The sequence below is a fragment of the Podarcis bocagei genome (genome assembly GCF_964188305.1).
Source record: "Podarcis bocagei genome assembly, chromosome: 1".
Taxonomy (NCBI): Eukaryota; Metazoa; Chordata; class Lepidosauria; order Squamata; family Lacertidae; genus Podarcis; species Podarcis bocagei.
In genome coordinates this window covers 127,663,749-127,685,063 of record NC_138125.1, presented here as the reverse complement: position 1 = coordinate 127,685,063, position 21,315 = coordinate 127,663,749, and the positions used below count along the sequence as shown (strand labels likewise).

Genomic DNA, 21,315 nt, shown 5'->3' with positions numbered 1-21,315 from the left:
CACCCCAGAGGACAGGATCACACTTCAAAACGACCTTGACAGATTAGAGAACTGGGCAAAAACAAACAAGATGAATTTTAACAGGGAGAAATGTAAAGTATTGCACTTGGGCAAAAAAAATGAGAGGCACAAATACAAGATGGGTGACACCTGGCTTGAGAGCAGTACATGTGAAAAGGATCTAGGAGTCTTGGTTGACCACAAACTTGACATGAGCCAACAGTGTGACGCAGCAGCTAAAAAAGCCAATGCAATTCTGGGCTGCATCAATAGGAGTATAGCATCTAGATCAAGGGAAGTAATAGTGCCACTGTATTCTGCTCTGGTCAGACCTCACCTGGAGTACTGTGTCCAGTTCTGGGCACCACAGTTCAAGAAGGACACTGACAAACTGGAACGTGTCCAGAGGAGGGCAACCAAAATGGTCAAAGGCCTGGAAACGATGCCTTATGAGGAACGGCTAAGGGAGCTGGGCATGTTTAGCCTGGAGAAGAGGAGGTTAAGGGGTGATATGATAGCCATGTTCAAATATATAAAAGGATGTCACATAGAGGAGGGAGAAAGGTTGTTTTCTGCTGCTCCAGAGAAGCGGACACGGAGCAATGGATCCAAACTACAAGAAAGAAGATTCCACCTAAACATGAGGAAGAACTTCCTGACAGTAAGAGCTGTTCGACAGTGGAATTTGCTGCCAAGGAGTGTGGTGGAGTCTCCTACTTTGGAGGTCTTTAAGCAGAGGCTTGACAACCATATGTCAGGAGTGCTCTGATGGTGTTTCCTGCTTGGCAGGGGATTGGACTCGATGGCCCTTGTGGTCTCTTCCAACTCTAGGATTCTATGATTCTATGATTCTATGATTCTATGATTTCCGCCAATTCCATGTAGTCCATCACCTTCATCCGCGAGAGCTCTACTTTGAAGTAGCTCTTGGATTTCTGTATTGTCCCCATAATAACTGGTGGCAAGCATACTGTTTAAAATTGTAAGGAGGAACACACAGACTTGCTCTTGCAGTCACCAAGGGCGAGTAGACTTTGGCAGTGAGCTGTAATGCTTTGGACTGCCATAAGACTGGCATTGCTTCTCATACAGATCTAGCAGTGGCCGAAGGTGAATTTGGCTAACACTTGGCGCTCTTCCCTTGCAGAACCAAGCACGGGACTGGATATTGACATTGAAGGCAAGAGGCATCCCTTGCTCAGATGACTTTTCTCTAACGACAACTTTGGGAGACCCGGTTAAAATCCGAGCTTGGAATATTGCCGGGCTGCCTTCTGACACATTTTCCATTGACAATGGCATTATTATCTCGTAAGTAGCAGGTGTTTCAGATAGACATCATTAATCTCAATAGTTTTTTTTTAAAGCTTTTTAAATATATATATATATATAATCTCAGCCACTGCTAGAAGCAATACAGTGGTACCTTAGTTCTCAGACGCCTTGGTATTCAAACAACTTGGAACCCAAACACCGCAAACCCGGAAGTGTGTGTTCCGGTTTGTGAACTTTTTTTGGAAGCCGAACATGCTCCTTTTTGAGTGTTACGCTTCCGATTTGAGTGCCACGCTTGTGTTTTGAATGTTACGCTGAGGTCTGTTTGTTTTTGCTATTTATTTTGTGTTTTTGTTTCCGTGGGTTTGTTTTGTTTTGTTTTTGTGACTGTGTGGAACCCAGATCAGCTACTGATTGATTGTGTGACTGCGGTACATTGTTTATTGCTTTCATTTGATGGATCAACGGTCTCGTTAGATAGTAAAATCCATGTTAAATTGCTGTTTTAGGGGTTGTTTTTAAAAGTCTGGAACGGATCAATCCATTTTGCATTACTTTCTATGGGAAAGCACAACTTGGGTTTGGAATGCTTTGGTTTTGAAATGGACTTCCAGAACGGATTAAGTTTGAGAACCAGGGTACCACTGCACTCTAAACCAGAGGTGCCGAGGGTTTTTTGGTTTGAGGGTTACATTGCCCCATGGCCGGGCCTCAGATGGCTGTATGCCAGGTTTTGAGACAGGGTCATGAACAAAGTATGAAAAGGAACTAATGCTGGTTCCTTCAGATTTAATTTAAATTTATTAATTCACTCATAATTAATTTATGGGCTCTTCTTTTTGACAAGCTTACCATCCCTATTGAGAAAGTAGTAAGAATTCATTTGACCTAAAAAGGTACCCACCCACTCACCCCAGTGCCTGTCCTGTGGAAGGCCTTCCCATCAGATGTCAAGGAAATAAGCAACTACCTGACTTTTAGAAGACACCTGAAGGCAGCCCTGTTTAGGGAAGTTTTTAATGACTGATTGGAAGCCGCCCAGAGTGGCTGGGGAAACCCAGCCAGATGGGCAGGGTATGTATGTATGTATGTATGTATAAATAAATAAATAAATAAATAAAATTAACCCTTGCCTCATCAAATCTAGTTATGCTGCTGTTGGGCACACAAGCCTACTGACTTGGTAAGGCGACAGGATCATTTCTCTAAGGCACCTCTGGTTGGTTCATTCGTTTTTACTTCCCAGTAAACATGCATAAGTGTTGCACTGCACAGAAGACAAGGCGAAACCTCATTCGCAAGGTTTTGTGCACTCCCATGTCTTTCTCTCCAGAAACGCGAGAAGATGGCCTCTCATGATCGATCCTCAGGGCCAAGCCAACAAGTGGGTGAAGCACATGGAAAAGGCAAACAGCTTGCACGTCATCAAACTCAGCGACACGGAATTTGTGAGAACGCTAGAAAACTGCGTCCAGTTTGGCACACCTGGTAAGCGACCGGGTCCTGAAAAGCAGAGACTGCTAACAAACTTGGAGAGTGCAGGATGATTAATTGTAAACGCAGAACTGCGGGTTGCTTTTATAGTTGACCAAATTTGGTTGCAATACCACCAGACCAGTGGAACTCTTATTGCACTTGAAAATTAATTTACAATCCTTGTTTTTTGTTTCATTCAGGGGATGTGACAGTCCTCTTTATACTGCTTTGGTCTCGATCTGATTTGACGAGAAATATATGCTATCGAGCTACTGATTAACTAGCTAGCCCCTGCCCTGGTATTCAAAATACAAGCTTTGCCTAGTCTTTTCTAGTTCAGGACTGAGGAACCACTCTCTCTTTCTCTTTGTATACAATTTTTATTGAGTTTTCTGCTTTACAATTTTAAATACTCATTTTACATCCTTAAGATATCAGTGACTTCCCTTCTTCTCTTTCCATGGTTCATTTTACATATCATAAATCCCTGCCTATTTTACAAAAGATACCATTCAGTATTCCATTCTTGCATCCATCAAAACTTGTTTACATTGTTGAATTTATCTTAATGCTGCCAGCGTTTTCAGCTGTACACAATTATTTCCCATATATTCAATAAACGTTTTCCAATCTTCTTTAAACGTATGTTCTCCTTGTTCTCTTATTCCATTGATTAACTCTGCGAGTTGTGCATATTCTGTCAACTTAAGTTGCCATTCTTCTTTGATTGGGACCTTGCTCGTCTTCCATTTTTGGGCTAACAAAACACGGGCCACAGTAGTAGCATACAAAAATAACCTTTATGCAGAAACCACTTTCAGCCCCAAGGGCCAGATTTGAATGCTGCCAGCCTTCCTGGAGGCCACATTCCAATGGCGGGTGGGGCAAAATAAATAAATCCATAACCATGAAAAATCAAACAAGAGAACAAAGAAATTACAAACACGTTATGGGAGCAGCATGCCAGTAGCAAATAGGTCCACAGCTAACACACCTAACCACCAACCACAGGCATACACATCCATCCATCCATAGCATTATTGCCTTCCTTCCTTCCTTCCGAATCATAAGATTTTAGCATTGGAATGGACCACAAGGGTCATCTAACCCAACCCCTTGCAAGGCAGGAATCTTTTGCCCAACATGGGTCTCGAACCTGCAAAGCTGAGATTGCGAGTCTCATGCTCTACCGACTGAGCTATCCCAGGCTTCAGCCAGAACATTATTTCCCCTCCGCCTTTTGTTGTTGCTCCCAGCAAATTGTAAGTCAGGGAGTTAATGGTTTTTTAACCAAATCTTTTTTTCTGGTTGTAACCGAAGTGCTGCTGGAAAACGTTGCTGAAGAACTGGACCCTATTCTTGAGCCACTTCTGCTGAAGCAGACCTTCAAGCAGGCCGGCAGCATCTGTATCCGTTTGGGCGATTCCACCATTGAATACGCTCCCGACTTTCGCTTTTATATTACAACCAAGCTGAGAAACCCCCACTACCTCCCGGAAACATCTGTCAAAGTGAGTGGTTTGCACAGGAACATGGAGCTGTTTGCTTTTGCTTTAATAATCAGATTGCTCCTATCGTTTGCAATAATAGGATTGAAGGAATGGGTTTCTGTGCAGTAAGTTTAAAACTGACTCAACCCCCCCTTTTTCTTTTTTCTCCAAGAGAGCACTCTAAAATGCATAAAACTTGAGCTGTTGAGCAAATGCATAACAAGGACACAGCTGTATAAACAGTTCTCTCCTTTATCAGTCATGGCAAGGGATGACCCTGTACTGTACCAGTAGAACAGAGAAGACACATCTGTGCCTTATCTTATGTCCTGACCACAAAAGACGCACAGACCCAATCTGGGAACAGCGCCAGAGTGTGTTCTCGGAGATGATGACCTCTTGCTCCAAGATAAGAGTAGGAAAAGGAAGATCCTTTTATGGTCAGAAGTACAGGAAGGAATACCCTTTTATGGTTAAGAATACCAGAGCAAGAACATATGTGATGTCAACCTGCGTACATAGGCTGACGTGGTTGGATTCCTGGGGAAGGAGGGAGAGGGTGCCTGGAGGATATATATACTTCATGAAACTTCTCATTTCTTTGGACTTGCTGTGGACTGACCACGCAAGTGCCTTCTGCTATCTGGAGAGCAGAATAAACTCTTTCTTTGAACCAACCTCGGTGTCATTTGACTTCCTTCCTCCTGTCCCGGAGCAACGCAGACCCAATCGGTGAACTCCAATAAGGCTACAGGATTACAGTCATACCTCTTGTTACGTTTGCTTCAGTATGCACATTTTCAGATTGCGTCCCGCGGTGACCTGGAAGTACCAGAAAGGGTTACTTCTGGGTTTCACCGCTCGCGCATGCGCAGATGTGCAAAATGACGTCACGCACATGCGCAGAAGCAGCGAATCACGACCCGCGCAGATGCGAGTTGCATTCTGTTCATGTTGCGTATGGGGCTCTGGAACGGATCCTGTTCGCAACCAGAGGTACCACTGTAATCTTTTCCACAATGCTCTCCCTTGCGGTTGCATATGCTAGTATGATCAGCTGCTTTTACTTTTAATTTTTTATAGCATTCTTCTTCTTATTAGTATTCACTTTAACCCAGTACAGAAGAAGATAAAAAACATATATGAAAATAGCACACACCGTCTAATCCAGCCTTTCTCAACCTTTGGTCCTCAGATATTGTCGGCCTACAACTCTCATCATTTCTAGTAGGGGTGCCACCTATAGGGGACCCTGCGGGCCCAAGCACCCACAAAATAATTGTTGTGGGTATTCAGCACCCACACTGCAGGGCCCCCGACGCAACTTCTGGTGCCTTGTGAGACCTCGGAACCTGACTTCCGGTGGCTCCCATAACCTGGGCACCCATAACCCGGGGCCCAAGTCGGTGCCCTGATTGCTAGCCAGCATGGCCTGTGGTCAAGGATGATGGGAGTTGTAGTTCAAGAACATTTGTGGACTCAAGGTTGTGAGAGGCTGGTCTTAATCCTTGGAGCAAAAATCACAGTGTTTTACTCCTTTCACTCAGTGAAAACTGGCAGATGTTCCCCGTAGAAGGTGTATCATTTGTGTACTCAAGGTTGTGAAAGGCTGGTCTTAATCCTTGGGGCAAAAATACAGTGGTGCCTCGCAAGACGAAATTAATTCGTTCCGCAAGTTTTTTCTTCTTGCGAGTTTTTCGTCTTGCGAAGCACGGTTTCCCATAGGAATGCATTGAAAATCAATCAATGCGTTCCTATGGAGACCGTCTGGGGACAGAGGGGAAGCGCCGCGGGCCTTCCCCTCTGTCCCCGGACCTGTTTTAAAGCAAGGGAAGGGGCAGCGGGGAGAATTGCTTCTCCCCGTTGCCGCCCCTTGCTTCAAAAGAGGTCCAGGGTGCGGGGGCAAGCTTCGTTTTGCGAAGCAAGCCCATAGGGAAATTCGTCTTGCGAAGCAACTCGAAAACGAAAAAACCTTTCGTCTTGCGGGTTTTTCGTCTCGCGAGGCGTTCGTCTTGCGGGGCACCACTGTAACAGTGTTTTACTCCTTTCACTCAGTGAAAACTGGCAGATGTTCCCCGTAGAAGGTTTTATCACTGCTTATACACCATATATTTAAAGCACACACCCCTGGAAGAATATTGGGAACTGTAGTTTGCTAAGGGTGATTATAGTGCTGTGAGGGGGGAACTCTGGTTTCTGGGATTATTTTGGTGTGTGTGCTTTAAATGTGTGTTAAATTTATGGTTTGCACACAGCCTACATTTCAGGGGCTTTAGATTAGCATTGGGTTATGGTTTACCTAGCCCTGTTTCGATTTGGTTTTTAATTCTTTTTTTTAAAAATCGCAGGTAACATTATTAAACTTCATGATAACGCCAGAGGGGATGCAAGATCAGCTTCTCGGGATTGTTGTTGCAAGGGAGAGACCTGATCTTGAAGAAGAAAAGCAAGCCCTGATATTGCAAGGAGCTGAAAACAAAAGGTATCGAAATCTTCCTAGTTAGAAAACTTGTTTGAGCAGAAGGGAGGAGAGGAGAGAAGTGGCTAATGTTGAATATGGATCCTCTTAGTTAATGCTGTTGCCAAAGTTATTTGCAGAATAGGGCTTATGCTTTCTTGCAGAAAGACTACAGACACGTGGCCTTTTTCATGGCTGTGAAATGGGTGTGCCACCACTATCTTGCGATGAAATTGACGCTGCTTTTAAAAAATGTTTTGTTTAGGCAAGTCTACCCAGACATGTAAATTGATTAGAACTTCTTCTTTTTGCAGTGTTGATTTTATCTGTATTTTGATTTATTCTGTCTCCTTGGTTTTTTAAAGTCTGTTGATCTTAAGAATATTATATATATATATATATATATATAGAGAGAGAGAGAGAGAGAGAGAGAGTATGTGTGTGTGTGTGTTTAAACCACTGCTTTTTTCTGGGGGTACGCATGGGTACGCATACCCCTAAACATTTTGTGAATCTTTGTACTTTTGTCCATTTACTGTATTTATTTTTTGCGATTTGAACTATAAAATGGTGATTTTCTTGAGTCAAAATGAGAGTAACCCTAAATGTGTTTTTTTTTAAAAAAACCAATGGTTAATAATAATAATAATAATAATAATAATAATAATAGTAATAATAATAGATAGATTGTCTGTCTGTCTGACAGACAAACACACACACACACACACACACAGAATTGTCTGTGAACAAAGAGAGTTTTGGAAAGTATCCCCCATTTTCCTTTGCCTCCCCTCAGGGCAAAATAAAGAAAAGGGGATCTATTTATGCCCCCTGGTAAAACTGAGGGGAGGGAACAGGATCCCTTTTCCTTTTATTTTTGGGAGAAAATAAGAAAAAATGTTGCCTGGAGCAAATGGAATTCTGGTTTGTCTATTGGGGCTCGTTTTAGCCTGTTCTTAATACAGTAGTTTTAAATGACAATTTATCTGATGATTTGGGGGGGAGGGTTGTGGAATAATAGTCCAGAAGACATTTCTCCCGAAATAAGAAAATGCAATCCACTCAGCATCCGAAGCCACTTCTTACAAATTAATCTCTATAATTAAAGAATAAACCTACGATTAAGTACTTGTCTGCCCCTATCAGCAGACTAACGATGACTTGTGTTAGGCACTTGAAAGTGAGTTGGAGGTGCTTTCATATAAAGTTTCTTTTTTTTTTTTTGCTGCTTTGTTGCTCTAGTTCCCATGAGAGATGTCCCCCTCCCACCACAAAGTTTGCACTTCCTCCCAGTGACAGCTAACTTTTAATCTATCTATTGGTAGTTTTGGGACAAGCTATTTTAGTTGCCTTCCATTAAAAAAAATATGATTTAATTGGTTTCATTATGAAATGCAGCTAGCTATAGCAATTTGTGGGCCAAACATTGGATAGGATTCAGCTAAGTTGTTGCACGTCTAGAATGAGGGCCACTCATGTAGCAAGACTTCTCCCACTCGGCTGCAAGCTCAGGAGAGTTGAGGGAACCCCCAAAACAAGTTTAGAGGAGGTGTGGATGGTGAGGGGGGGGGGAAGCCTTGTCAGAAGCTTGTTCTGCACTTGAGTAGGACCCTGGCATGTTGTCTCTCTCCTGGTCTTTGTTCGGGAGCTTCAAAAGCTTTCTTCTGCCCAAACATCACAGCGACCGATGCCAACAGACATTGGCACACTTAGGGATGTGTAACAGACCGCAGCAGCTCAGCATTTTGGCTAATCTACTTTATTTACATATAAACACACACGGAGCACTGCAACATGGCTCCCTCTCTCTTTAGCATCAGAGAGCAAAGAGAAAAATGAACAAAGGACAATAGTCCCACTTCATGGAACACAGTAACACAAACATCCTATCTCCATCGCTTCCCACTTTGTGGAGTAAAAACGTATACCGTCATATGATAGACAACTATCCCATGACTGCAATCATGGAGCAGGAATTCTAACAAGCCTAATTCTACATGCCAGGGGTGCCAACTTGAATAAAATATTTGGGGGGGGGGAGTAAGCCACACCCCGCATAATCAATCACATGACATGCTGCATGCACACCATTTGAATGGCAATGCCCTTCCATCAACTTTGGGGGGAACCTGGCCCCCTCAAATATTTTAGAGGGGAACTAGCGGTACCAGAGATCAGGGATGATAGGATGTGTAGTTCAAAAGCAGCTAGAGACCCAAGTTTGGGAAACATTGTCTTAGACTGAGACAAAAATCATTTGAGATCATTTTAAGTGACTATTGAAAGCTCATTAGAAACCCTCACAATATAAAAACTCCTCATATATTTTATAAATTTATCCCACTGTGGTTTTTTAATCAATTTACTTACAGTCGTACCTTGGATCCCGAACGCCTTGCAAGTCAAAACTTTTGGCTCCCGAACGCCGCAAACCCGGAAGTGATTGTTCCGGTTTGCGAATGTTCTTTGGAACCCAAAAGTCCAATGGGGCTTCTGCAGCTTCTGATTGGCTGCAGGAGCTTCCTGCAGCCAATCAGAAGCCACACTTTGGTTTCCGAATATTTTGGAAGTCAAATGAACATCCATAACAGATTCTGTTCGACTTCCAAGGTACGACTCTATTTGCTTCCGTAATTGCATCTAATCCTTTTTTTTTTTTTTTACTCGTGGACTTGGTCATTTGTTACTTTCGTAACAGAATAATTTGGGGTTTTATTACAGACAGCTGAAAGAAATAGAGGACAAAATTTTAGAAGTTCTTTCATCTTCTGAAGGAAATATTTTAGAGGATGAAACTGCTATCAAGATATTGTCTTCTTCTAAGGCTTTGGCTAATGAAATTTCCGAGAAGCAAGCTATAGCGGAAGAAACCGAAAAGAAGATAGATGCCACTCGAATGGGCTACCGCCCCATTGCAGTTCATTCGTCGATTCTGTTTTTTTCAATTGCTGATCTTGCCAATATTGAACCCATGTACCAGTATTCCCTAACCTGGTTCATCAACCTTTTCATCATGTCCATAGATAATTCTGTGAAGTCAGAAATTTTACAAGACAGGTATGCGGAATCCTTGCATGCTTTAATTTTACCTTTCACGTTTATTCAGGCTCTGGCACAACCTTATTACTTATTAGCTGCAGGCAATGAAGTCTTATCTTACCTTGAAAAAATCAGGATACAATCCAAAAATTAAGCATGCCCATTGATTTCAGGGGAATGAGCATGTGCTTAACTTTTCCACTGAAAACAGTGGGATTTAGAAGTTTGTTTATTGCTGTATTGTAGATGGAAACAGCTGTTGTAGACAAACCTAACATTCATGGGAATTCAAAGTACTGGGGACAAAATATTCAGTGTTTTGAAAGAACTAAGATGCTCCCCCTTTAAGAACCATGCAAGAACATTACCTGGTACTTCCTAGGTAACAAGTCTATGGAAGTGACTGGGAAACTCGTAATCTTTAAGACAGAATAATGCCCCACGCAGTTTTCTCCCTTTATTAAATTCAATATATGGAATAAATGTCAAAGCAGGCCTTAAACAACAAAGCTTGACTAATTTTGGTACCTTCAGTTAATTTGACATTGCATTTAAGTTGACTTCACGGGAAACTCATTTAAAAAATAATGCGCTGTGCAGATTGAGTTCAGTGTCAGATTTTATGTGATATTCATTTATAGCTTGAGAACGATAAATAATAAACGAGAGCTCAGAAGTTTCAGTTTGCAGCTTCCCCCACGTTGTGCTTTCTGGGTGCTTTGCTTGTTTTATGCCCTGTTTTGCCAGCCATTTGGAGCGCCATCATTTAACATTTTGCTCTGTTGACACTTGAGGCGGGCCAGCTGTGCTGCTAGTGACGGCAGCGAGATAAGGGTGCTGTTGTCACAATCAGGGACACTGCATGGGTTGTTTTGCAAAGGCACAGAGGGATTTCCAAGGATGCGGTAACAGGAGAAGAATGCACACACCTGTCTTCAGATGAAGGTTGCCCAACCCTTTTGGCGATGCTCTACATGTCATTTCCAGAATACGAGATAGCATCCTTCTCCTGCTCATTGCAGTAAATACCCATCTATGGAGGCTGGGGCAGAGGAAAGGTGGAGGTAGTGGGGGTGGACAGCCTGGGATGTCTTCGCTGGGGGGGTGACATTTGGTGCACCGCCTGCCTGTGACTCCCAAGCCTACCCCAAGCTGTCAGGGGAAGGGGGAGCTGCGCCGCTTTGCCGGCAGCATTCCCTCCTTCCCCCTTCGTTTGGCCAGCTTGGGGGAGGCTTGGGAATTGTGGGCAGGCGGCACACCGAATGTCCGCCATTGGCATCTCGCTCTGCCCCGTGGGCAGCTCACTCCATCCCTGGCTGCAGGGTGCACACGCCACTCCATGCGCCTGGGAAGGCACCCTCTGTGCCCCGCGCCCCTCAGGAGCAATCACGCCCTGGGCAGCGTGGGCATATGCTCCGCTGCTGTATGGAAAGAGAAGGAGATGGTGGTGGAGATGTATGCCTTGGGGTAATTTGGTCCTTAGTCAACTGAAGTGGGCAGCTAGGTGGGTTCAGGCAAGGATATAGGATTGACCCTTGTTCTTCTAGGTGTGCCATAACACACTCCTTCTGACTTTGCCCCTTCTGATGGCCACGTCTTGGGTTGGCTACTGATTCCCTCAGGAGGTGGTGGACTCTCCTTCCTTGGAGGTCTTTAAGCAGAGGTTAGATGGCCATCTGACACGGGTGGCGCTGTGGGTTAAGCCACAGAGCCTAGGACTTGCTGATCAGAAGGTCGAATCCCCGTAACGGGGTGAGCTCCCGTTGCTCGGTCCCTGCTCCTGCCAACCTAGCAGTTTGAAAGCACGTTAAAGTGCAATTAGATAAAGAGGTACCGCTCCGGCGGGAAGGTAAACAGCGTTTCCAGGCGCTGCTCTGGTTCGCCAGAGGTCAGTCATCCTGGCCACATGACCCGGAAGCTGTACGCCGGCTCCCTCGGCCAATAAAGCTAGATGAGCGCCGCAACTTCAGAGTCGGCCACAACTGGACCTAATGGTCAGGGGTCCCTTTACCTTTACCTAGATGGCCATCTGTCATAGATGCTTTAGTTGAGATTCCCGCATTGCAGGGGACTGGGCTGGAGGACTCTCAAAGTCCCTTCTAACTCTACCATTCTGTGAATAGCTCAAAGACCGAGTTCCAGTTCCGGAATCCTCCTTTGATGCCCTCTCTGGGTTACAGTCCTGACCTTAAGTCTTCCTGAACCTTCAGACATGGACATGATTACACTAGCTGACTATGCTCACTCTGCCTCCACATACCAATGATTCAGGGGTTATTTGTGAAATGTCTTACATAAAGAATGCTCTGTGGCTCTTAGCAACATAACGCAAGCAGTGGATCTCGCAGGAGCAAGAATTTGCTGGGTGTGTGTAGCCCTATGCAGGCTGGATAGAGAGGAAGCTTACAGTTGTGAAGTAGGGAAAAGGGGATGTGAGACAAAAGGGCATGCATGCGACCTTCTGATGTGTAAAGAATACAGCTTTTACTATGCTGCATTTCCTTGTGTGTCAGAAAGAGGCCAAACGCTGCTTGTATTTCATGCCTAATGCACTCTGCGAAGCCTTTGCAAGTGGCTGACAAGTGGTTTTGTGTTTTGCGTTAGTCAGGAGGCAAGGCTAAAACAGGCTGCCTACAAAATCCACGAGCAGCACATCCGTAACTGAAATCTAAGCGGTTTGTAATTGAGTTTATTCAGTGGCTGGTTGTAAAGTGAGATTCATTTGGGTTTCCCCAACCTTCCCTTTTCTCTCTCTCTTGCAGGCTGAGGATCCTCAAAGACCATTTCACTTACTCCCTCTATGTCAACATCTGCCGTTCTCTCTTTGAAAAGGACAAGCTGCTCTTCTCCTTCTGCCTAAATGTGAACCTCTTGAAGCATGATAAATTGGTTAGTGCTGCTAGGCAAATGACTCTGTATGGTGCCCCACATATAAATCTGCTAATCTGTTTTTTTTTTCTTTTCCAAAAGATATTTATTAAAGTTTTAAAAAATATAACAATGAAAAAATAAAAAATAAAAAGAAACAAAATACAAAATACAACATAAAAACAGTTAAAAAACAAATAATTTTCCATAACATATCTTCCTTACGCTTATTTCCCCAGACCTCCTCGTACCTCCCTTCTTTGTATTCCACTTCAATTTGTTAGTTCAGCAAATCCTTACCATTAAGCTTTTACCCATTTATAAACCCTTTTTTTCGTATCTCGTAAAGCATTACAGCTGGAAACCCCTTAGTTTCTATCCAACATCCTTCTAACATTCATTAATTTTACAATATTTCTGTAAATAGTCTTTAAATTTCTTCCAGTCTTCTTTCACCAACTCTTCTCCCTGGTCTCGGATTCTGCCAGTCATTTCTGCCATAAATCTGCTAATCTGTTGGCGAGTCCACAGATGCCTCTCCCATTCTGTTCCATCTCTTCTCCTTCGCGGGAACATCCTACCAACATCACCATGTGGTCAGATCTGGCGGCCTGGAGGCAAGTGGGCCGCCAAGCGGACAACTGAGGTTGGGCAGCTCAATGCGATTGTTCAGACCACGGCCAGCCCCATGTTTGAGGGGCATGGCCTTTCCTGAAGCTGGTGGGATTAGGATCAGCTTGTCCTCTGGACAACAGGAAGTGGACAGGGACTCCTGGGGTGTAATCCTTCTTCCTTTATACCTTTAAAAATTGTTCTCTGGCTGTGATATGGTACATAGCCCTGTTGTCATGTACTTGTTGGTTCCTGGTATAGCATCCGTTTTTCCTGCTGTTTACATGTATAGGGTTTGGCAGCTTTTCCCAGTTGGCTCTGGGACAGCTGGAGGGAGAGCCAAGCAGTAACCTAGTAGCTTACGCTAGGGGAGGCCTTACGGGATAGTGACTGCCATCCTGCCATTGCAGGTTGAAATATACTCAGAGTCGAGAGTGGATTTCATGCTCTTTATTCAGCTCGTAGTGGTGAGGAGGAATGGAAGTTCCCCCAGAATGTCTGCTTTATATACATTATTTACACAATGGGCCCCATGTGATTGGCTAATTCCAGGATTCACCTGTAGGCCAGTCAGGTTGCGGATTCACTTCCACCTGGAGCTGGATTGGGTGGCTCCTGTGGACCAATCAGACTGCTGCATTCTGGATCCTGTGGTTCTAGGACCAATCAGACTGCTGGATTCTGAATCCTATTGTTCTAGGACCAATCAGACTGCTGCATTGTGGATCCTATTCAACTCAGTACATAATACAGGTTTTCAAGCCATTGCAGAGCTGATCCACAAAGTTAGCATGGCAGAAATATTCGTGTTCAGGAGGCTGTTGTTGTTTTTTAGCAGGAACTTGGGGAAACTGAGTTCCTTTACCTTTTTAAAAAATAAAAAATAATTCTGTTTTTGTCTGGTGGAGCTGGAATGGATACACACCCAATGCCTGAGCCAAAAACCCACCTATATCTGCAATCAGTAAAGTTGTGGGCGTTTCTAATACAGATCATTTGCTTGAGTTTATTAATCACATCTTACCTTTAGCCACTGCCTGGGGTGGGGGCACTGCGACTGGGCCCACAACAAACAAACAAACTTCATGGTGTGCCCCCACCCCACCCCAGAAAAACAGCACTGGGTGACTTGGTAAATGTCAGCTCCAAACTTTGGGTGGCAACACGCATTTCATTGCTGCCATTCCCATTGTCTGATCCCTTGCCCTCCTGTCTCCCCTTCCCGATCCCAATTGGCTACATTGCCCAGGAGGAAGTCAAGGAGTAAAGGCTGCTACGCCGCTGTGGCGATCACACAGGGTCCCCGGACGTTTGACGGTCTATTGATCCCCGTGCCACCACTGTGATCGCTTCCCCGCTGCCACCAACCCATTTCTCTCGGGTACACACCGAGTCCAGACAGTTGTTAACATTAAAACAAATAATCAAGTTTATTTTATAAGCATGAACAAGGTTATGGTTTCAGATCATTTTTCTTGACAGTTTCTTAATCTTAGTTTCTTTACCGGCCTATACCTTCCTAATAACTTCTGATTATCCCAACTTTCTGTCTGACTCCTCCTAACAGTTTCACTCACTCTCACACATCAAAACTAAACCAGCCCACAGACTTATCCTCCCTATTCCTTCTCCAACTCCCAACTCTCAACTCTAACTCCTCCCCTTGGGTTCCCACTGGCCAATCATTTCACACTCATTTAACCCTTTCCTTATGACCCGCCTAGGAGGGCAAACGCCACAGCTGCCTCATTTCTTCCAGGTTTGCAGAGGGCAAGAGTACAGGCAGCAATCCAAACAGGAAAGTGAAGTTACAGGGGGCTCTGAGGGTCAACAGAGGGCCCCTTACTGGTGATGTGGCTCTCATGGCCTGGGTGTCCCTGATGCCGACCTGTTCGCTCAAGTTCCCAAGTCCTTAACACTGTGTGTTCATTTTGTCGTAATTCGCTGCAGATTGATGAGTCGGAGTGGAAGTTTTTGCTCACGGGAGGCATCGGCCTGGACAATCCCTACTCCAACCCTTGCCCTTGGCTCCCCACGAAATCATGGGATGAAGTCTGCCGCCTTGACGACTTGCCAGCCTTCAGAAGCATCCGGAAGGAATTCGTGCGCTTGAAGGACGGATGGAAAAACGTCTATGACAGTTTGGTTTGTTTCCCACCTTCACTCATCCCTTCTTTCCAGCTGCTCAGAACAAATATTCACTGCGCCCTCAGTGGTGTTGTTCTTGTTGTTGTTGTTGTTGTATATTCTGTCAAAGGAAGATGTAGCTTCTGAGATAACCAGGAATGCGGGGATGAGCAGTTTGAAAGTTTCGGAAGCAGATGGGTTTAGATGATACACGTTGGAGGCAAACAAACATTACTACAAGTAATATTGTTTCCTTTTAAAAAAACGTTCCTTCAGAAATGTACATTCCAGTAAATTTTTCTTTTTCTGCATTCAATTGTATTGGTATGAATCTGGGGGGGCGGGCGCAGGGGGCAGGTTCTCCAAAAAATATTGAGTACCAGATTCTCCACTACCCCCTAATTCCTAGAATTAGAATGTAGGCTTGAAGTCTTCACCCAGGTACAAGGGAGCTTAACTATGTAAAAAAGTAGGGTGAATCGGTTTCTTGGCCAAGAATTGCCTGGGGTGAAGAGTTGAATGTGGCCTTGATCAAAATGTACATACCACTTGATGGCGTGCAGTTTGCAGAAATAATAAAACGTTGAAATTCCCTATACAGTGGTACCTCGGGTTACATACACTTCAGGTTACAGTCTCCGGTAACCCAGAAATATTACCTTGGGTTAAGAACTTTGCTTCAGGATGAGAACAGAAATTGTGCTCCGGCGGCGCGGCGGCAGCAGGAGGCCCAATTAGCTAAAGTGGTGCTTCAGGTTAAGAACAGTTTCAGGTTGAGAATGGACCTCCGGAACGAATTAAGTACTTAACCCGAGGTACCACTGTATCAGACAGTTGAAAAGAATTCAGAAGTTAATTAAGGTCAACAGTGAAGACTGCAACACGTGAAGTTTCTACATGTGCTGGGCCAACTTGCCTCTACAAAAACGCTTTCATCAGTGCAGTGGGGGTTTTTTGCCTGGTGTGTGGGTGCTACAGTGCTAAAAGATTGGTTTCTTACAAGTGCAGAACAAGGATTACCGGGCACTGGTAACAGTCCCAGTTCCGCAGATGGAAGTGGCTAAAGGGGTGTAAGCTTGGAGTACGGCAGTAAACTGGACTCAAGCTGTTACACCTTCAGCTTGGTCAGGTAGCAAATCGTCAGCCAGTGCAGATCTGTAGGAAGAGGTGCCATATGCTATCAGGGTCTCTCTCCTTTCAGCAGCTGGGCTGCAGCTGTCAGGGACCGTGCTGAGGAGGGCTGCACTGAGGAAGGATGGTGGGAGCCACCCCCTCCTCCTGATTTGGATCCTGAATCTTCCCAGGAGCAGGAGGACAGTATAGATTTGGAACAGTGGTTTGCAGAGGGACATAGTTCAGAAGGTAGAAGCTGGGAAGTACTGGATGGGGAACAGCTAGGAGAAGAAGCACTGGGAGAGAGAGGGTTAACAGATTCATGGTCTCTGGATAGCATTCCTCCTCTCAGCCCAAGGTCAAGAAGAGCTGAGAAAGTGGCAGAACAGAAAGCACAGAGGGTACAAACTCAGATTACAATATGTAGGAGTGTTGTGGATTAATAGGGACGGAAGGTGGTGTAAGCCTTAATTGGGAGCACCACCATTTCTAGGGGATGGGGTTCTTTGTTCTCTCTGTGATTATTAAAGTTTCTAACTGGTAAGAAGACTCCTTTTCCTTTGTTCTGCTTATCTACTGCCACGGGGGAAGGCAGCCTGACAGCAGAATTCTGCACTAACTGGAGCTTTCAAGGACAGGGGAAGCCAATCATAGTGTTTTTGTTTCGCTTGCAGGAACCTCATCACGAGACATTTCCTGAAGAGTGGCAAGACAAAATGGGGGAGTTCCAAAGGATGCTCATCATTCGCTGCTTAAGACCTGACAAAGTAAGAGCGGTCAACTCATGTGCCAGGACACTGGTGCAGGCAGAGTTTCGAAGATCCTGTTGCATGTATGACACAATCGTGTTAGTTTAATCTTCCTTCAGATAGGCCTTCCATATTTCAAGAAGGAAAACATCCGGACACAAAAGGTTGTTGAGCTTTCTTGGGGGAAATTTAAAAAAATCTGGACATTTTGCCGATTTCCCGAAATTCTCCCCCGGACGCTAATTCCGTCATTGGAATCCCGGGAAGATCCGGATGCATGGCAACCCCACCTTAAGACATGGGTTGCCATATTGTGATGCGCACACACATGCACACAATTGTCTGGTTGCCTCCTCTATTGTAGCCTGCGCTAAAATGTGGTCCACTATAGCGAGTTCTGCCATAGTTTTTAGACAAAAGGTGGGGGGGGGCAGGGGTAATGAACACTAAGTTTGCCAGGTTCCTCTTACTTAAAAAGTACCAAACTGGCAGGGTTAAATCCATTCCCTTTTCAATCTTTTGTCTGTTTGGCTGGCACCTCCATTATAAACTTTTAGGTACCAGGCAAAAATGTTCAATAATAATAATAATAATAATAATAATAATAATAATAATAATAATAATAATAATAATATATTTATACCCCGCCCATCTGGCTGGGTTTCCCCAGCCACTCTGGGTGGCTTCCAACAAAACACTAAAATACAATAACCTATTAAACATTAAAAGTTTCCCTAAACAGGGCTTGCCTTTAGATGTCTTCTAAAAGTTTGGTAGTTATTTTTCTCTTTGACATCTGGTGGGAGTGCGTTCCACAGGGCAGGTGCCATTACCGAGAAGGCCCTCTGCCTGGTTCCCTGTAACTTGGCTTCTCGCAGTGAGGGAACCGACAGAAGGCCCTCGGCGCTGGACCTCAGCGCTGGACCTCATTTCGCTTTATTGGCCGAGGGAGCCGGCGTAGAGCTTCCAGGTCATGTGGCCAGCATGACTAAGCCGCTTCTGGCGAACCAGAGCAGCGCATGAAAACGCTGTTTACCTTCCTGCTGGAGTGGTACCTATTTATCTACTTGCACTTGACGTGCTTTTGAACTGCTAGGTTGTCAGGAGCAGGAACCGAGCAACGGGAGCTCACACCGTCGCGGGGATTTGAACCACCAACCTTCTGATTGGCAAGTCCTAGGCTCTGTGGTTTAACCCACAGCGCCACCCGTGTCCCACACTGATGGTATACAAGCTCATAAATGACAGGAATAGCACAGCCATGCCAGAAGAAGATGGGCTTGCATATTGCGCTATTAGCACTGCAACTGGGGCAGTATGTCAGTGTGCAGAAGTGGTCAATTTAGGTGTCATTGTGAAAAATGGAAAGACGCACAGTTCTATGAAAAAGTATTTAACAATGCCCTCCTTACGCCTTCCATAAGTAAAAAAAAATACCCCTGCTTTTCGCTTACTGGTTTCATTACATAAGATGCAGTACTGACAGATCCCCAAGCCATACAGTGGTACCTCAGGTTAAGTATTTAATTTGTTCTGGAGGTCCGTACTTAACCTGAAACTGCTCTTAACCTGAAGCACCAATTTAGCTAAGGGTGCCTCCTGCTGCCGCCGCGCCGCCGGAGCACGATTTCTGTTCTCAACCTGAAGCAAAGTTCTTAACCTGAAGCACTATTTCTGGGTTAGCGGAGTCTGTAACCTGAAGCGTATGTAACCCAAGGTACCACTGTATTGTTCACCCGAGAGCCTGTCTCAGGTATGCACTACAGTCCTTGCATCGCTGTCAATACAGCAGCCTCCCTTTGTCTTTGTGGTGGCCCATTTTCTTTCTGTTTGGTGGTTGGCATATCGTTCTCTGTTGCAACGGGAGCCGGACACTGCTCCTGGGTCGGCTTCTCGGATTTTGGGGCATACTGGTATTTGTCCACAAAATGGTCCACGAGACGCTGCCTGGTTGCTGCCACTTCTTTCTCATAGGCATTTATTACACTTTGCCCAGTTTTGCTCTGGAGAAGCAAGGGGGTAGATTTTATTGAGTTGACATTTTTGAAGTTAAATACCGCAAGCAGCTACTTTAGATACTGCGAGTTACGGCAAGGAGCCTGGAACTGCCAATGCCACATGCTCACTGTTCCTCTGTGTGGGGTGGTTGCATCTGAAAATGGGGACTTCTGACACGCTGCCCAGAGCAATGTGCACACAACTGCTACAAAAGGGGCACCTTGCACACCTCTGGGGGGGGGGGGTGATAAGGGGCACTAGAGAAGTGGTACAGGGAAAGCACACCAGTGCAAGTAGATAAATAGGTACCACTAGAGAAGTGGTACAGGGAATCAAAAGCATGAAGTGCAGACGGCAAACATTTTGTGCACATGTGATCAACATGCGACCGCCAATGCGCAGGTCATTTTGGACCTCGAAGGGGGCAGGTTTATGTACATTCCACCAATGCCTGCAGGGGCCAGGATAGGAACTCCCCTGCAAAATGTTGCTGCCTGTTACTTCTCCCCAGTTGTTCCAGTGGCAAGATTTTCTCCAACCCTTTCCTACTTGAGTTAGGGTCAGAGCTCTTTACCGCTGAATCAGAGCCAATGGCAATCTGCTGAAGACTTGAATTGCTGTTTGCCGTGCCTCAGCCTTAAGAAGCGGCGTTTTCTCCTACAATACCTAATAAAAAGACTTAAGGCTTTTTAAACAAAGGTTACTCTAAACATTTTTTTCATTTCAATATAAATCATTTCCCAATTTTTTTACATTTCCACCACTTTTGATTGAACGTACCCTCTGTTTCTTTACATTTCCCTCCCCCTCTTTCTTTTCTCTTTTTCCTTTCTCCTCCTGTGATGAGGCTGCATTTTAATATTTTAATGCTTCAATATTTTAATGTTGTATTTTATTCTTGTTTTTAAGTTGTATTGATTCAGCTTGTTTTTATTATTGCTTGTTAGCCGCCCTGAGCCCGGCCTTGGCTGGGGAGGGCGGGGTATAAATAAAATAATAATAATAATAATAATAATAATAATAATAATAATAATAATAATAATAATAATATCTTGTTCTATATTTTTTTGCTAATTTAACCAGGGTTAGATACCACCGGTACATCATTTCCATATCCTTCTCTTTCAGTAGAGTACATACAGTAAATTTCATATCTGACTTCCAAAGCTTTTCCCAATCTGTCATTGATATATATTATGTCCCACATCTTTTGCCCATTTTTATCATAACACGTTTGACCTGTTCCTCTTTGGTGTCCCACCCCAAGAGCAGATGGTACGTTTTTGACAGTAACCCGCTTGGGATTTCAAATAGCTTTCACCTTGGGCAATTGCTAGGCCAGAGAACCCCTTTGGGTCTTTCTTACCAGGGATCATGATCTGGCTCCCAAGCCTCCAACGCTATTAAGCAGAAGAAACACTGTGCCAGGTCAGGTTCATTTACCGTATTTTTCGCTCCATAGGACGCACCAGACCATAGGGCACACCTAGTTTTTAGAAATCAAGAAAAAAAATCTTATTCCCCCCCCCCAGCCCCAAAGAGCAGCTTGGCCTGTGCCATAGCCGCACGCAGCCCCTCCGGCAGGGAGAGGCTGCGCAGGGCTAAAGAAGCCATAGCTGGCGGGGCTGCATGTGGCTATCCCTGAAGCCTTCCGAGTGCAGCACAAGTTCCCGCTGCGCTTCTCAGGCTTCGGGTTCCTTTTGCTGAAGCCGGGAGAGCAAGACTCTCCTGGCTTCAGCGAAAGGAACCTGAAGCCTCCAGAACGCAGTGGGAACTCGCGCTGTGCTCCGAAAGCTTCAGGGGGCGATCCCTGATGCCTGGAGAGCGAGAGGGGTCGGTGCGCACCAACACCTCTCGCTCTCCAGGCTTCAGGGAAAGCAACGCGAAGCCTCCGGAGCACGGAGGAAGCGCTCCCTCTGCGCTTTGGAGGCTTCCCGTTGCTATCGCTGAAGCCAAGGAGCCTGCATTCGCTCCATAGGACGCACACACATTTCCCCTTAATTTTTGGAGGGGGAAAAGTGTATCCTATAGAGCGAAAAATACGGTACTCCTGGACAATGGAGCAAGCCAGCCCTGGCCATCTGAATGAGGAGAGCAGGACAGCATGTTG

The 21,315-nt window shown here is 45.0% G+C and overlaps 1 protein-coding gene across 1 annotated transcript in view; it reads left to right on the top strand.

Annotated features, from left to right (window-relative positions):
* DNAH7 (dynein axonemal heavy chain 7) overlaps nt 1–21,315 on the top strand; it is a 160,739-nt gene that overhangs the window by 109,563 nt on the left and 29,861 nt on the right. The window contains exons 46-53 of the mRNA XM_081189234.1: nt 1,148–1,311; nt 2,609–2,763; nt 4,072–4,262; nt 6,590–6,723; nt 9,421–9,756; nt 12,501–12,627; nt 15,169–15,363; nt 17,133–17,225. Of these exons, the coding sequence (XP_081045360.1) occupies nt 1,148–1,311; nt 2,609–2,763; nt 4,072–4,262; nt 6,590–6,723; nt 9,421–9,756; nt 12,501–12,627; nt 15,169–15,363; nt 17,133–17,225 (1,395 nt within the window). The remainder of the gene's footprint in view (nt 1–1,147; nt 1,312–2,608; nt 2,764–4,071; nt 4,263–6,589; nt 6,724–9,420; nt 9,757–12,500; nt 12,628–15,168; nt 15,364–17,132; nt 17,226–21,315) is intronic.